This window comes from Felis catus, chromosome B1 (assembly GCF_018350175.1).
Source record: "Felis catus isolate Fca126 chromosome B1, F.catus_Fca126_mat1.0, whole genome shotgun sequence".
Classification (NCBI taxonomy): domain Eukaryota; kingdom Metazoa; phylum Chordata; class Mammalia; order Carnivora; family Felidae; genus Felis; species Felis catus.
The window spans coordinates 59,631,233-59,647,726 of NC_058371.1; the positions used below are offsets into that span (position 1 = coordinate 59,631,233).

At 38.3% G+C, this 16,494-nt stretch overlaps 1 protein-coding gene across 7 annotated transcripts in view; it reads right to left on the reverse strand.

The window, feature by feature from the left end:
- Nucleotides 1-16,494, reverse strand: part of PALLD (palladin, cytoskeletal associated protein) — a 408,455-nt gene that overhangs the window by 216,204 nt on the left and 175,757 nt on the right. For all 7 annotated transcript variants that reach the window (XM_045055693.1, XM_045055692.1, XM_023252685.2 and 4 more), the window contains 5 exons: nucleotides 11,377-11,443; nucleotides 9,796-9,901; nucleotides 6,795-6,869; nucleotides 2,335-2,476; nucleotides 1,786-1,809 (listed from right to left, as the gene is read on the reverse strand). In XM_045055693.1, coding sequence (XP_044911628.1) covers nucleotides 1,786-1,809; nucleotides 2,335-2,476; nucleotides 6,795-6,869; nucleotides 9,796-9,901; nucleotides 11,377-11,443 — 414 coding nt within the window. The remainder of the gene's footprint in view (nucleotides 1-1,785; nucleotides 1,810-2,334; nucleotides 2,477-6,794; nucleotides 6,870-9,795; nucleotides 9,902-11,376; nucleotides 11,444-16,494) is intronic.

Genomic DNA, 16,494 nt, shown 5'->3' on the forward strand with positions numbered 1-16,494 from the left:
TTTTCAGATGATGGTTAGTTTATGAATTTCCAACACAGATCATGGGAGATGTTTCATAAATCATCATCACCTCTGTAGGTAATGACAAGGGATAACAACATGATGAAAAAGAATTGCATGAATTTGCACAAAATCCACAACACAACATCAAAAGCAGTAATCTGTTCCAGTAATAATGCTTTTAGAATTTGTGGCTCAAAACTTCAGTTTTATTTGCACATAAAGTATCGTAAGATACAAACTGCCCGTGACTTTTTCACATCAACTTTTTTTGTAGACAAAGAGGTATCTGGCTCCTACTTTTATATCTATCAATAAGTCTATTTAAAATAGTAAACACAAGATGTGCCCTAACATCTTAGCTCATGCAGCAGATGGAGTCTCAGAAGTTCCATGTATCAGGGAACCAGCAAGATGCAATTTTTTAATTTGTAATTTTTTAGTATTTATTTTGAGAGAGACAAAGACAGAGTGTGAGCAGGGGAGGGGTGGAGAGAGAGGGAGACACAGAGTCTGAAGCAGGCTCCAGGCTCTGAGCTGTCAGCACAGAGCCCAACATGGGGCCTACGAACAGCAAAATCATGACCTGAGCCGAAGTCGGACGCTTACCAAACTTAGCCACCCAGGTGCCCCAAGATGCAATTTTATATAAAGACCTATCACAGAATATGAAGTTGTCTATTTCTATGTTTTGGAAAGTGACTACAGTATTTGGTGTGGTGACTGACACATTAAGTGGGGCAACATCTCTGGTTGTAATCATGACAAAAAGGCACTAGATCAATTCCAATTGTTCCTTAAGGATGTTACTCAGTACCCTTTAACCTTTGGATCCTAAAAGGATCACATCCTACTTTTAATGGCCCAATGCTCGGATGTGAGAGGTCCGGGACTAACCATAGTAACCTGACCTGCAGTAGCCCACTGAGAACTTTCAAGCTGTCAAAGAAGAGACAGAGCAAAGCCATGGCTCCTAAAGGACATGATGGCAGAAGCTGCTCAAAGCTGGAGAAAAGCACAAATCAGCTTTTCAACCTTTGGCAAGGAGTAAGGAAAACTGTAATTTTGCCAAAGGGAGAAACACAAAAGAAAGTACTCTTGAGGTGGGCGTCCTGTAAAATACACAGAGAAACATTATTGTTTCTTTTTCAAATGTTGTTTTAGTTCATGAGGAGTCATAAATATCCACGAAGTCTGAAGCAGAAGAGTTGGATCTGGCGCTTCCGGATAACATAGCACTCTGATGAGGTCAAATGACCCGGGAATTAAGAGAGATCCTAGGGCAAGATGACTTTCTTCATGCTGGGAGAACTGTACAAGTTTATGGCTCAGGCTACATAAATGAGAAATACCGGTGGTCAGTTTTGCTTACATCTCTGGGCTGCTCTCATGTGAGACGCATTTCTAAGCTGGAGGGTCGAGCTGTTCCTGGGCTTTGGTTAGCGAAAGTATGTAGCAGATGGTTCTTTTCTGCTGGAATTTTAGGACGATTTTTTTTATTAACTTGCTTTGCTTTCTGAATATAAAAGACTATATTTAAAAAAGCCTTAAACCACTGAGCTTGACCTTCTTGTCTGAATGGAACTTAATGTTTTACTAATAAAGAAGTTGATGTAAAATGCAGTGGACACACCCCATGATAAAGAAGATATTGTCTTTAAGGGGGTTTCGTATTTCCAGCGAACTGCAAAAACAATGTTCTGCTTATGGCTTTAAAACTGAGACAAAGAACTATTGAAACCCCAAAGATACGTTACCAACGAACAAAAAGAAAAAGCTTCTTACCAGGTTCAGCTGTAGATCTAGGTTCTGTTTGCCACATGAGGAAAAAATAAATCAAAACAGAGTATTAGAACGGGATTCCATTAATAATAAATCCACCTATCTTTTCTCTGTCTAGGACATGTCTACAGAATATAGGGAACTCCACAGTACAAAAGAGTAAAGTGATAGATGAATTTATATTTCTAGAAATACAGAAACTCAAATTCCACCAGTAACAAACAGCTTATACTAGGAAGTTTTGTAAACCACAATCCATAGAGGGGCTTATAGGAGGCTTATACTCCTCCTCAAATTATTTGCCCTACTTTGAGTTCACAAGTCTATAACATTTTCTGACGTATATACAACTTTCATTAGACCTTCAAAGGGTTACACAAGTGACCACCACTGCTTAAATATACTGGACCCCACATATTTGCAGGTTATCTGGTCTTACTACTCTCCCAAAAATAGAAACCAATTCATCCAAATGACTAAACCCTTCTTGGTTTTTTGGAAGCTTGAGGGAAGAAAATGAATGAATGTGGGAGAATGGGCACCTCTCCTTACTTTTCTGTAGAATTCTGAAGTCTGGAGAGTCTTGGATTTCACTCCCTTGTCGGAACCACTTGACCTGCAAAGGGGGCGCTCCTCGGACCCGGCACTCCAGTACCACCACCTGACCCTCTGATGCAGCTATGTTTTGCAGTTCCTAAAATTCAAGGAAAACACTCCCTGTTAGACTGGTGCACATGTCCACAATTTCACAACAGACAATAACGCTTCCAAAGCTTCCCGGAAAAAAAAAAAGGCAAAACTTGCATCATAAGATAATTACCACTAACTCAGATAAAAAGAAACACCTTTAAACCCATTGGTTGTCAGCTTTTCATAATCTCCATGTAATGACATTAGTAGGGTTTACTACTGGGCCTCTAGAAACTTCGTGTCTCTCTGCAAATTTATTGCCACTTCATATTTATGGAATTTTATGGTAATGCCTGTTACCTTTATCTACATTTAAGAGTCAGCTGGTGGAATGCAAACTTCCCCAAACCATTATATTTCATATGAACGTAGATTCCTGGGAAAACCAGACAGGAAGGAAAAAAAAGGCATACGTTTGTTTTCACATGCTCCAACTTTCCATGTACTCCCCTCCCCACCCCCCAACACACCTTTGCCAATGGGTTCCCTACGTCAGGTTTATTAACATGGTTTATTAACACAAGGGGCTTGGGGATTTTCTCATTTTAAAGTTCTGAGTAAAACAATAAAACCCATAGTACATCTCCCTTCATGACCTTCATTTCCTCTTCCTTTGCAATTACCCTCGCTGCCCCGGACCCCACTCCAATTCCAGACCAGTACATTTTTACAGTCCGACGGATTAGAAGTTAATTTGGCTTCACAGATGCAAAGAGGTAAAAGCTTTTATACTTGTTATTAAATATCAAAAGATGCCCAGTCTTCTTCCATAGGTTCTCTACCTTCTTTCTCCAGGAGGACCTAGCAATGGCTTAAACTTAACTTTTGACTTTTTAACTAAACTTTTTGACTTTTTAAACTTCTGACTTCACAGCATGAGATCTTACATAGGTCATATAGAAGTCTTAAAATAATTCAAATATGACAAAGCAATTCACCTGTACATCAACCAAAAGCAAACAAACTTACATCAAGAAGTTGTGTGGTCTTTTCGGTTTCATTTATTATTTATTTAAGATTATCTGAAGGGATGACAAATGGCCTGTTGGGAAAAACAAGTGTTGTGGCAAATGGCCTTCGGTGAGTGTGTTAGAGCTCTAAGGAAATTCTCAAAGTTGATGAGGTTGGTAGAGGAACTATGAGAATCTAGTGTTAAATCGGAGAAGGCATTTGATAATTTCGGTAGTTAACAAGAATGCCTTTTTTAAGTAAAAAGGTTAAGATTATTAACTACTTCTGACTGCATTCTTCACCCCCCTCCCTTTTTTTTAATGTAGGAAATCTCTGGTTTTAAATGGACTTTTTCACTTTGTGATCGGGTCCAGAGAAGAGCCAATTTAATGGACCACAGCAGGCAAAGTGCTGCTCACAGGCTCCAGGTTGTGTGGATTATTAAACACTTCCAGGCTTGTCCAGGAAATTGCTTGTGGTAGATTTCAAAGGGTACACAAATATGTTTCATATTTGACCTTTCAGGCACCAAAGGAGACTCTGATTTATTAGGATTGTGTGTTTTGTTCAAACTTTGGAGAGTCAGAGATAGAGAAAATGGGCAGGATGCCAAGGACCTGAAGAGTCAAAACTCCAGTTATTCCAGGATCACAATTTGATTCCACCTGGAGCAAACTTTTTTTCTGCTTTTAATTTATTTATGCTGAGAAATAGAGAGGGGGGCAGGGGTGGAGAGAGAGGCAGAGAGAATCCCAAGCAGGCTCCACACTGTCAGCACAGAGCCTGATGGGGAGTGCAAACTCCCCAACCATAGGATCATGACCTGAGCCAAAACCAAGAGTCGGATGCTTAACCAACTGAGTCACCCAGGCGCCCTGGAGCAAACATTTTTATCTTGAGAAAAGCCACAGCCAGGCAGAATGAGCCACTAGGAGAACCTGCAGGAACATGATGAGGAGCACTGAAGGAGACTGCATTCAGAAGTTGTGCTTGGTAATCTGCACCACCCACTCGGTAAACTTTGGGACTCCTGAATGTGTTTCAGGTCCATATAAGGGTATCTCATGTCATATACCAAGCCCACCTGATATTGCAATTCCTTGAAGGGGTCCAACTATTTAGCAAGAAATGCCACATGAGGCCAGCTGCTCTCCCAGTCTCTCATGTGTCCCTACCGCCCAAAGTCCCACAGTCCATGCCAGCTCTGCCGTCCCAAGCGAAGCCGGTGGCCCACAGGCAGAAGTGCTGCTCCGCCTCTGACCAGCTGTGAAACCTGGGAATCTTTACCAGAGTAGTAGGAGGAAATAGATGGAGGCACCTCTTAAACTGGCAAAGCCCACCTGGCGTTCACTGTCACCATCATGCCCCCAAAGATGCTAAGGGTGACAAAGGGAAAGTTAGTTTGAGATACAAAGGAGATCAGCAGATTTATTTTCTACACCTGCCCCTCCAAAACCAAAGCTCAGGCCCAAAAAGGACCCAGCAAAGCAGGGAGAAAAGATGCCCAGAGGGATAAAGGGGAATGCAAATGCAAGGAAGGAAGAAAGCAATCCTACAGAGAACAGAGATGGTCTACAGTCTAGACACAGAGGGTAAAAGGCACCGAAAATGCCCAGGGAGGGGTGCTCTATGCTTCCAGTCACTCCATAGTTTGTGATTCCTTTGTAAAAATACAGAATGCCTTTATAAAAATATAGAAGTTTGTTTTATGTTTCTTTTTACTACGCTGTGTGTTTGGCACACAGTATGGTTCATGGTTTTCTTCTGGAGAAAGGGGATATACCACTAATATGTCACTGATTCAGGAGGAACAAGGTTTTGTGTCTAGTTTTCAAGGATTTCTCTTGGTGCCCAGGAGGAATTCCCTAACATCTCTATATGCCAGGCCCCAGTGGTGAAGCCCCATGGGGAGGGAAAGCAAAACCTCACATCTTCTTTATCTACTTAAATCAAGAGGTGCATTGACACCCTCAAAATCAGCCGTGTCTTGGGTAGCAATACAGCAGATAACAGATTTCCTGGTGATGATCTGGTGAAGCTGTTTTCAAAAACCTCTGAAGTCACACAGCACCTGAATTATCCACACCTTGGTAACATGTGCTGTTCTAAGCAACGAAGGACAACTTCATGGACTACTAGAGTGGCACTGTTTTTGGTAAGGTTTCACACAATCTTTTTTTTTTTTTTTTCTTTTTGTAATCTATCCAGGAGGGGGCTTTCAAAGTTGTTGTCAAATATCATTTGTTGCCATGTCTTAAAGTAAATATCGTTTATGGAAAGATCTTTAATAAAGCTGGATTCAGGCTGGCTTAGAAGAAAAAAAAAATCATTCCCCTCAAGAAGACAAGCAAGATGCTCTTCTCCACTGCCTTGCATGTTTTATGGATTTGCTCTTTACATTTGTCTTTAGTTTACTGGGAGTAGATTTTTGTAAAAAGTATGAAATAGGAGTCCTATATATATATATATATATATTTTATCTCTGCTGAGGAATGTTTCTGTAAATACTGGAGTGTCTTTATGGGCTCTGTTCTGATTACCTGTCAATTTGTCTAGTCTTATGCGAGCACCATACTGTCCTAACTACTATATTTTTACAAAGTCTTGACATCTCCAAGGACAAATCTCCTGCCTTCCTTACCATCATATGATTTTCCTTCTTCAGGAGTACCCTGGCTATTTTTGGGTTTATCTTAGAGTCAAATTGCCAAGTTCTAATTCAAACAAACAAATGAAACAAGGAACCTGTTAGAATTTCAACTAGATTCATTAAATTTACAGATTAATCTGGGAGTCATGATTTCTTGACCATTTTCCAGTCCACAGACATGGTATTTCTCTTCACTTATTTAGGCCTTTTTAGAGGTCTTTCAATAAAGGTTTGTAATTTTCTCAAAACAAAACAAAGACAAAAAAACAAAGAGAGAGAAGATATGCTACATGGAACCATTTCTGAGTTGAGCAGCTGGCAGATGAAATGGAGGTCATTCAGCTTGGCAAGGCAAAACACAAACTTAGAACAAACTGAATTATTACCCATTTTTTTTTATTTCTATAAAACTTGTTGTTTCTCCCAAACAATTTCGAACACAGCATTTTGTCTTTTTTCCCACCTGTCTTGGCTTTCCCACTCTATTGTAAGCTCTATCAGGTCACTGACCATGCCCACATTTTTTAGACCCTTCACAAGATTATAATCACCCAGCAATTTTTCGGTAAATACCTATTTAGCCCCAAAGGTAACCATGACAGCCTACTGATCTGTTCGTTTTCATTTTTAAAGACTGCCACATGAAGCCACATGTGAATCAATGTGAATGGAATTTCAGGACCAAAGCAAACACAGAGAATGAGACTTGCAGATGTCAGACCTTTGTAAAAATAGGAGGAAAGGAGGCAGGAGTGGTTGCATCAGGTCGGCAGAGATACGAGGTTGGACTGTGAACCTGAAAAAGCAGAGACACAGGGATCAAATTCTGAATATATAAATTGCTGAACAGATGGGCTAAAGAAACCTTTCATTATTGGGATCACTCCACATGAATGAAACAAGGGAAAGAAAACATCGCCATATATCATTTTGCTGGTCTACTCTTACATACAGTACAGACATTGTTCTACACCCTCATTTCACATCTGTTACTCTTCTCTACTCAAAAGGATATTCAAGGTACAAGTTCCCTGGTTCCTCAGGGATCCATGAGCTTTTAAATGCTATTACCAAATGGATTTCTGTGTGTGGGGGTTTCACAGGGGTCTTTTCCAAAGTTCTCACAGACATTATATTTTATTTTTAAATATGGTCTGGATTCATTGAATTAAAAGCACAAGTTACTGGCAGTGGAGGGTAAATTATCAAACATCCCCCTACCTTATTTTTAACTTGAACTCTTTTTTGATATAAGGAATTATAGGAAGTTAAAAAGAAGGATACTGTTTTTTCTTGATATGCAAAAAATAAAGGTGCTGAAATACTTACTGAATGGAACTCATCTCTGGGGAAATAGAAGGATTCCAGAGTGGTGAATGGAAATGATTTCTCCTTCTACATTCATTTATTTTCAAGCACTTTGGGTTTATTCTGCTCTATATAGGCAATTGTTAACTTCTTACCCCGAGATGATAGTGATCTGATATTATGTGTCTAAATATGACAAGATGTCATCAGGAATGTTGGCAGTTGTAGAGATGCTAGGATGGAAAGGACCTATTCATTATCCTTGTAAGACTTTTCATTGGCTTGTGATTTAGGATTGGGTTTCACTTTTCACTGTCTTTTTAATGTGCATAGACTATTTGAATACTTATACAGTAGTTAGTCTGTGCCAGCCGCTGTTCTAAATGTTATGTGGAGATTCACTCCCTAAATCCTCATGATAATCCTATGAGATAGATAGATGGTATTATCTTCAGTTTACAGATGAAGAAGTTAGGCATAGAGAGGTTACATCACTTAGTCAAGGTCTCTTCGAGTTAGTAAGTGGTAGAGCTGGGATATACACCCAGGCAATCTGGCTCCAGGGTGTTAACATTTTATATGACCGTTGCTGATGATAATAAAGCAACGGAGTTTCTGTGAGCCCTTCAGCCTCCTGCCTATACTGTCGGAATAGATTAGATTACCTTCCATTTAGTGCTCCTGTAGAATTTAAACCACTTAAAATGTACTGTTTACGTTATTATGGTTTTACATATTTAAATACATATTTTCTGCTCTTAGGCTTTTTTTTTTTAATTTTTTTAACGTTAATTTATTATTGAGAGACAGAGAGACACAGAGCGTGAGCAGGGGAGGCATAGAGAGAGGGGGAGACACACAGAATCCGAAGCAGGCTCCAGGCTCTGAGCTGTCAGCACAGAGCCCGACGCGGGGCTCAAACTCACAAACCGTGAGATCAGGACTTGAGCCACCCAGGTGCCCCTGCTCTTAGGCTTTTAATGTGTTCTGCAATATTCATATTTTTATATTTCCTATTTCCCCATAGGAAATAGGATTAGCATAGTCTCAATATTCATGGAGTTTTCTGAAAGATTCCGGTAGGTTTTATTTTATTTTTGCAAAAACTTAATTATTAATATCAATTTACATAATTAGTAATAATTATAAACTGGGAATGAAGATGGTGACAGATTTTTTTTTCTCCAATGAAATGCCTAGCATGGTGCTAAGCATTCATCACTTATCAATACTTAAATATCAAACACACACAAAAAAAATCTACATATAATCAGATATATTTCTATAGGTTCCACTCTGATTTAGGGATTTAAAACAAATATTTAGACCATCTTTAAGTGAGTTATACTGGCTGATTCTTTTCAAGTTTCAAATGTCTCTTCTCTATGGTTTCTACATACCACAGATCCCAGAATATTACTCTACAATACCTGAGTGCTCAATAGATAGAAGGCCTGGTGATGATGCTCACAGAACATAGTGATTAGTTAGGAATGAGTTTACACTTCAAGGGTGGGGGCGGGGAAGGCTTTTGTGAGTGTTGTTTTTAAATATACACATCATAGCACAAAGGCAAAGTAACGTACAACTAATTAAAACATTTAAAGATTCTAATTTTTTTTTTTTTTAATTCCTGTTGTATCTGCAAAGTAAGCTCACTATTACCTCAGTAGTTTGTACTGTTGTTCTTTTTTGGACACGGCAGTCTTGTAATGAAATAAAAGCAGGGTAAAAATGCTTGGTTAAGCCAATAATAATAATAATTATATTTATTATTATTATTATATTATAATAAATATATATTATATATTATATATTATAATATATATTATATATTATATTATATATTATAATATATATAAATATATTATAATATATATTATATATTATAATATAAATATATTATATATTATATATTATAAATATATATTTATATATTATAAATAAATTATATTATTATTATTATTATTATTATTATTATTATTATTATTATTATTATAGTATGATTATGTTTAGCTCCTGGAAAAACTTTTGTTGGTATGTCAACTTTTCTTGCTTCTATTTTAAATGAGCTAATAAACTTGGCTGAATGGAAGAGGGCACAGTTGTGGAAGAATAATCAAATAGTCATAGCTCAAAGTTTTATCAGGTTATTGGCTGTTAGAGATGTTCCCAATGGGAAAGCAGATGTTGACTAACTGACTAACTGGTAATAGGTTTTTGATTAAACATTATTTTTAGTGCTCAAAAGGAAGAACTTTACCTACCATTTTCTTTCCTCCCCCTGTTGTGCTCCCACTTAGGAAAATATTGCAGGGAGTATACTAGTTGGAATCGAAGCTGTAATCATGAAGTCTGCTTCACAAAGTTTGCTAATGAGTTTGATTCCTGTGGTTTCAGGTACGAGGACTTACCTGTTGAACAGGGATGGATAATGGCTGAATCACAGCTGTGGTCACTCCTGTCTTTGGAGATGATGATCCTATTGTCAAGGAAACAGAAGTTGTTTTCTTTTGAGCTCTGGAAAATAAAAAGGCAAGTGGGTTCCATCAGAAATTTTTTTTATGTTTATTCATTTTTGAGGGAGACAGCATGAGCCAGGGAGGGGCAGAGAGAGAGGGAGACACAGAATCTGAAACAGGCTCCAGGCTCTGAGCTGTCAGCACAGAGCCTGACACGAGGCTCGAAACCATGAACCGCAAGATCACGATCTGAGCCAAAGTCGGACGCTTAACCAACTGAGCCACCCAGGCGCCCCAGAACTTTTTAAAATCAGGAATTATTCTTTGAAAGATTTCCACAGAATATTTCAGTTTCTTTTTGTGTACTCAGTCCACTTCAATTGTAACTGCCTCAGAAATGGGAAACCATAACCTACATTTAGAATGGCTATAGTCAATACATACACAGAATGGGCCTTATAGATTTTACCAAAATAAATACATGGGTAAGAGAAAAGGAGCTATATATAATTCAGCCATTATCAGAGAACCTAAAGTTTGATGTTGGAAATCCTAAGAGAAAAGAAATGTCTGGAAAAAGTCCTAGGGTTAGGGTTCTGTATTTAGTTCATGGTTTTAGTGGTCTATTTTAAGTCTAGCAGCTCTTCTTTGTCCTGGTTCCTCATTTTGTGGAGAATGTCTTGGCATTTTTGTCTCTTCTTACCCATAAAAGTTAGTGAGGTGTAGAGAAAGGTTAAGAACAGTTGGTTGGTAGGCCCAGCTTTGCTAAGAGGTTGGCTGTACAATCTCAAGCAAGTCATGTAACTTTACTATGCTTGAGATCTTTATCTGAAGTCAGAGGTGGCAGAGTGTGTGTGTATATATATATATATATATATACACACACACACACACACACACACACACACACACACACACACACTCCTGGATAGATATAATTGTTATGTATATACTAGCAGATCAAAGAAACTGATTAGCACAGTCTCAATATTCATGGCGTTTTCTGCAAGATTCTGGTAGGTTTGATTTTATTTTTGCAAAAACTTAATTATTAATATCAATTTACATAATTATTATTTTGGAAAATAACCCACCTGTCTTCCTAAGAATAACTAAATTTTACCATTTTCATAAGATCTAACCAGTAATAGACTTTATCCAAATGGAAACCCATTTCTGGCTTAATCAGACGTTTTCCAGTTTGTATCAATAAAGTGGTCCTCCTTTATATTTTTGTAATGATTTAACTAGTTTCCTCTCGATGTGACTGTTAGTTTTACATATTTACAACCAGTTAGCTGTCATTGAGACTAACATTATATATGGTTTGATTTTGGCATCTCAGTGATGAAATGCAGACTTCAAAGTCTAAATTCCTAAGTTAAAAAAAATGTGTTCACGTTCAGATATTTGATCTTTGACTGACATCAGCAGACCTCTTCCTTCAAAGCACAATGCGTGCTGCTTTGTACCCCAACGATTCTCGTGACATTCTTTGTTATACAGACAATTGATGGGATCATAGGCACTCACTGTGGCATGGCTCCAGGTTTTGATTTGAAAGCTAAACTTTCACTCTCTGAATCTGTTGAACTGGCACCTGAAAAAGTAGAAAATGACAAAATTAAGATTTGAGGGTATCTAGCACTGCTTCAGAGAGTACTATTTTTCCTTTTTTAAATAACATACAATGTCTTATTTTGAAATAGGGAATGATTCAGACCATTTTTATTTGGACTGTTTTTTCAGAAAACTACTTAAAGATCTACTATAAAAAGCTTTCTTCAAAGCAATTGTTTTGAATGCCAAATCTACTATTAGTTTCATTTCTTATCACTTTGGCCACCACAACCAAATTTCTAAGTGGCTTATAAACTATGAAATAAATGTATGTGTCTGTGTAAAACATCCAAGGTTTTAAACTTTAATCCTTTCTTGGGAAATTACATTGTGTGGATTCTCAATGTCTTCATTACTCATTAATTAGGAGATGTTTTCTGAGTCTTTGATAAATTAGAACAAAATAGTGGCTTCATTCTTGACGAAGAATGTCTCCAATTTTGGATCACGCTCTCCCAAATTCATTCGCTTCTTTACTGTTTGTGAATTGAGGGTCACCTAATCATGTTTTTAGTCAAAATACAAAATGTACTTAACATTTTAATGCTCATGTGTTTTGTCACAAGAGATTTTAGGTGACAGATTTCAAATAAGTGTGATTAGAGGTATATTCTTGGTATTGCTTTTATGAGATGTATTTAACTTGAGTTAGAGATACTTTAATATAAAATAATACATGCTTACAGAAAAGTAACCAAAGAGAGAATTGTGTGACATAATACTAAAGACAGTGAGTATCTTCCTTAATGCCATTCTGCACATGCTAATGTATATTTGTCAGATAAACTTATTAACATACATTTATGTATATGTCTATACAAATGAAATCACACTATATGTACTCTTTGCAGTATATTTTAAATACATTTAGAATATATGCATTAATGTAATTTCTTGGATGGCTACCCCATGCTACTTTCCATGACTGTATTTTTCTAGTCTTTTATTAATGTTTTAACAGTCATGTTTAAGTAACTCTGCTGGAATGTTTGCTGTCCCTTCCTATTTATTTAATACTTAGTATAGACTTTCTTCACTTAGTTCCTGCACTACCACAATAGATTCTTATCTTGTCTTCTTAGGTCAGTCTTCAAACTCTTATCATTTTTTAATGTAACATATGTTAAAAAAAAAAAAAACTAAGATGATGAGTTTCTATTCCGTAAATTTAAAAACCTAAAACCCTGCTATTTAGTGACTCGCATGATTTCCAACCAGATTTTCTAGCTCTATCAGCCAAATTCCATGTCCTAGAACCCCAATGCAAAGAGTTGAACGTACTGGCTTGCACTCCACTAGGGAATGGGAATATAGCAGCAAATACCCACCCACCAACCCACCCCTGCCCTTGTGGAGTTGACATTCTTTTGAAGGCACAAATGACAAGATAAATACATGACATGGCATTGAGGGAAATGAGAAAACACAAATCAGAATAGGGAAGGAGGGAATGGAGCGGGATGCAATTTGAAGTAGGGTAGCAAGGAAGGTTCCATCAAGACGGGAACTTTGAATAAAGATCCAAAGGAAGGGAGGACTTTCCCTTCTTGGTCTTTTCTTATGTTTGTATGTTTAATTCTATTATTCACTCTCATAGGAAACTCTTACCTTGTCTTCTCTCAATAGCTTTTTAAGATCAGCCTAGTAATTTTTTCTGTGCTTTGTCTTCTCTGAACTCCCCATGTTCTTACTTTACTACTCAGGTCCCTTATAACATCCTATATGCTAGAAAATTGTAAGTTCTTTGAAAAATTGAGGTGGAGTTAGGAACAGAACTACCAATTTTTGAGTACTTACTACTTGCCTGGCAATCTGCTTTGCACTTTATAACATTATTTTTTTTTAATGTTTATTTATTTTTAAGAAAGAGAGCACAAGAAGGGGAGGGGAAGAGAGAGAGGGAGACACAGAATCCAGAGCAGGCTCCAGGCTGTCAGCATACAGCCTGATGCAGGGCTCGGACTCACGAGCCATGAGATCTTTACCTGAGCTGAAGTTGCATGCCCAACTGACTGAGCCACCCAGGCACCCCTATTACATTATTTTAAATGTTTATTTTTGAGAGATACAGAGAGAGAGCATGTGATCAGAGAAGGGGCAGAGATGGAGGCAGGAATAGAGGATCTGAAGCAGGCTCTGCGCTGACAACAGAGAGCCTGATATGGGGCTCAAACTCATGAACCGTGAGATCATGACCTGAGCCGAAGTCAGATGCCTAACCGACTGAGTCACCCAGGTGCCCCAACATTTAATTACAATAACTCACCTAAGAGGTGAACCATGTCCAATTACACATCAGAAAATTGAGGAACCAAGAGATTAAGTAATTTGCATAAGGTCACATAACTAGAAAGCAGTGGTGAGAGGCTTTTTGAACTTGTGGTCCATGACTTCCCTTGTACCGTTAAGACCTTCACGTGCCATGGAGGTCTGTAACTCCTCTGAGGGCTTATTTTCATGCCTCGCTAATGGCAGACCTGCAACTTTTTGTAGAATGAGTGAATGGAACCGTGGGAACTGCGACACTTGTCTGAGGTTGGAAAGTGAACTAAGCAACCACAGAAGAGCAGCATGCTAGGGGGCAGCAGTGGGAGGCAAGTCTAGAAATGGAAGGTGAGATGTAGAAGACAGGGCCACAGTGTTTGGACTTCATCCTAGGCACTGAGATCGGTGATGGGGAAAGTCAGTCATGCAGGATGAGCTGGGGGAGTAACAAAATCAAAGAGCAGCACAACTGGCCAACCATCACAAACAGATGACAGAGGGGCACCTGGGTGGCACAGTCGGTGGGGCTCTTGGTCTTGACTCAGGTGGTGACCTCACAGTTTGTGAGTTCAAGCCCCTTGTGGGGCTCTGGCTGGTGGCACAGAGCCTGCTTGGGATTCTGTCTTTCCTCCTTTCTGCCCCTCCCCCGCTTGTGTGCAAGCTCTCTCAAACTTAATTAAAAAAAATTTTTTTTAAATAGGTGATAGAGATAGAAGGAGGAGGAGGTATGGGAAGGGAGCTGGGGAAACATGAGCAAAAATCAGTAGCCTCCATTATCAGAAAATCATGGGTCATCTGAGATCAATTTTACTAGAGTCGCCGGAGTTTTAAAGAGGGAGAGGGTAGCAAAAGTCCTACAGAAGTTACCACAGATGCTCTCAAAGTGGCTAGAAATTGGGGACACCAATAGCTGTTTTTCATCTGATTCCAAACATTTAATAAATCTTAAAAATAAAATCCCCTGATTATCTACTTAGAAAGTCTTTCTTTTTTTCAAATTCCTTTTTTCCAGCTGATTTTCAGAGAAAGGTAAAGGGCCAAAAAGGCTTCAACCCCTGGAAAAGAAAACCTTTGCTAGTTTTCGCACACCTGTCCAACCCTCGTGAAATCTCAAAGTCACCTTGTGTCTCAGGTGTCAGAGCAGCTCTTGCAGACGGTGGTGGATCAAATCTCCCTTTCTGTGCCAGCAAGTTCCCTTCCCCCCTCAAGGATTCTTCCCTCCCTCTCTCCTTCTGTCTCCTCCCTTTGGTCATCTGCTTTGCACCTGCTAGTCAGGAAAGGACATTCCTGTCTCTGGTTAACATTTTCGTATTCATCAAACCACCACTTTCAGTTTTTGATGGAAGCTCCAGTCTGACATGTTCCAGAACTTACAATTACTATCCGTCTATCTGTTCATCAGCCTAAATGCTATTTCTATATTGCTCCCCACAGAGAGGGAGGGAATCAAATGTCCATGATCTCTGCTCTGTTCTGAAAATACAAATGCCAGTGCAAATGTCACAAAAATACACCTGCTATCTTACCTTTAAAAGGTGTTCTCTTTTCACTTAAAGAACGTACCCTATTTAATGCTTCCTCATAGGAAAAGACCCAGAAAATGCCCAATAGCAAAAATTAAAGAAAAAAAATCATTTGGAATACCACCACTCAAGATACTTTGGGGTATATCCTTCCAAAGTCTTCCAAAGTCTATCTAAAAATGCATAAACATTTTTAAAAGATGATGTTATGCATATTGCTAAGTTATTGCTCGTTCCCCCTACTCAATACATTGTGAAACACCTTTGGGATTTCTGACATCCCAATGGTGTGGGATGTGGGATTCTGACATCAGAAACCTACTTTATAATTTTCTAATGGCTGCTTTAAATACACATGGGCAGCTTTACAATAATTTTATCTCTGCACTAGGAATGGATATATTATTTCCATTTTTAAGTATTTTCCTAGAAAGGTTGTGTAGAATAGCAATACATCAAAATGCCCATTTGCCTCACCCTCATGAAAACACTAGGTTTTCATTGTTTTTGTCTATTTGGCATCTTCCTTGATGAAGGAAAAAAAAAGCCACATTTCTAGGTGGAAGCAAGCTGGAAGTAAATGATACAGCTTCAACTTCGGCAAACAGGAAGTCTTCATGAAAGCAAGTATCAACCATTTGAAAATATATATTCACATATTAAATGTATATTTGAGACCTTGAGAGACGTTAGTGAAACCAGCCTCACAGAGAAACTCCTGGAGTTCAGCCTGTGTGCATATTCTGCCTTTCAAAATTTAAGGAGTGACTACACTCTGTCCCCATACGAGTTACTCATTTTCTCCCTCCCTACTCTCTCAGTTGCTATAATCACCAGTGCAGCAATAATCATTTAAGACTCAGATAAGACCCACGGAAACAATGCCAAGGATTTAAAATTTTATAAATGATGAATGACTATAAAGACATTCAAATGAGTTTTAAAGATTGTTTAATGCCATGGGTAGATGTTTGTGACAGGTTAAATTTAAAACAAGGTACAAAGGAGTATGTAAACTATACACATACAGGATAAAGACTGGAAAGATCGAAATATTGAGAGTAACCGTCACAGAGCAGTAGCATTACCCTTGATTTTTATACTTTCCTTTTAAGTGTGTGTTTTCAGTTTCTAAAAATAAAAATGTGCTATTTTTATAATAGTAATCATAGCTCACACTCTGTATCAAAGCACTGCTCTCAATCCTTATAGCAATCCAATTTTCTCCCAGAGGAGATGGAGG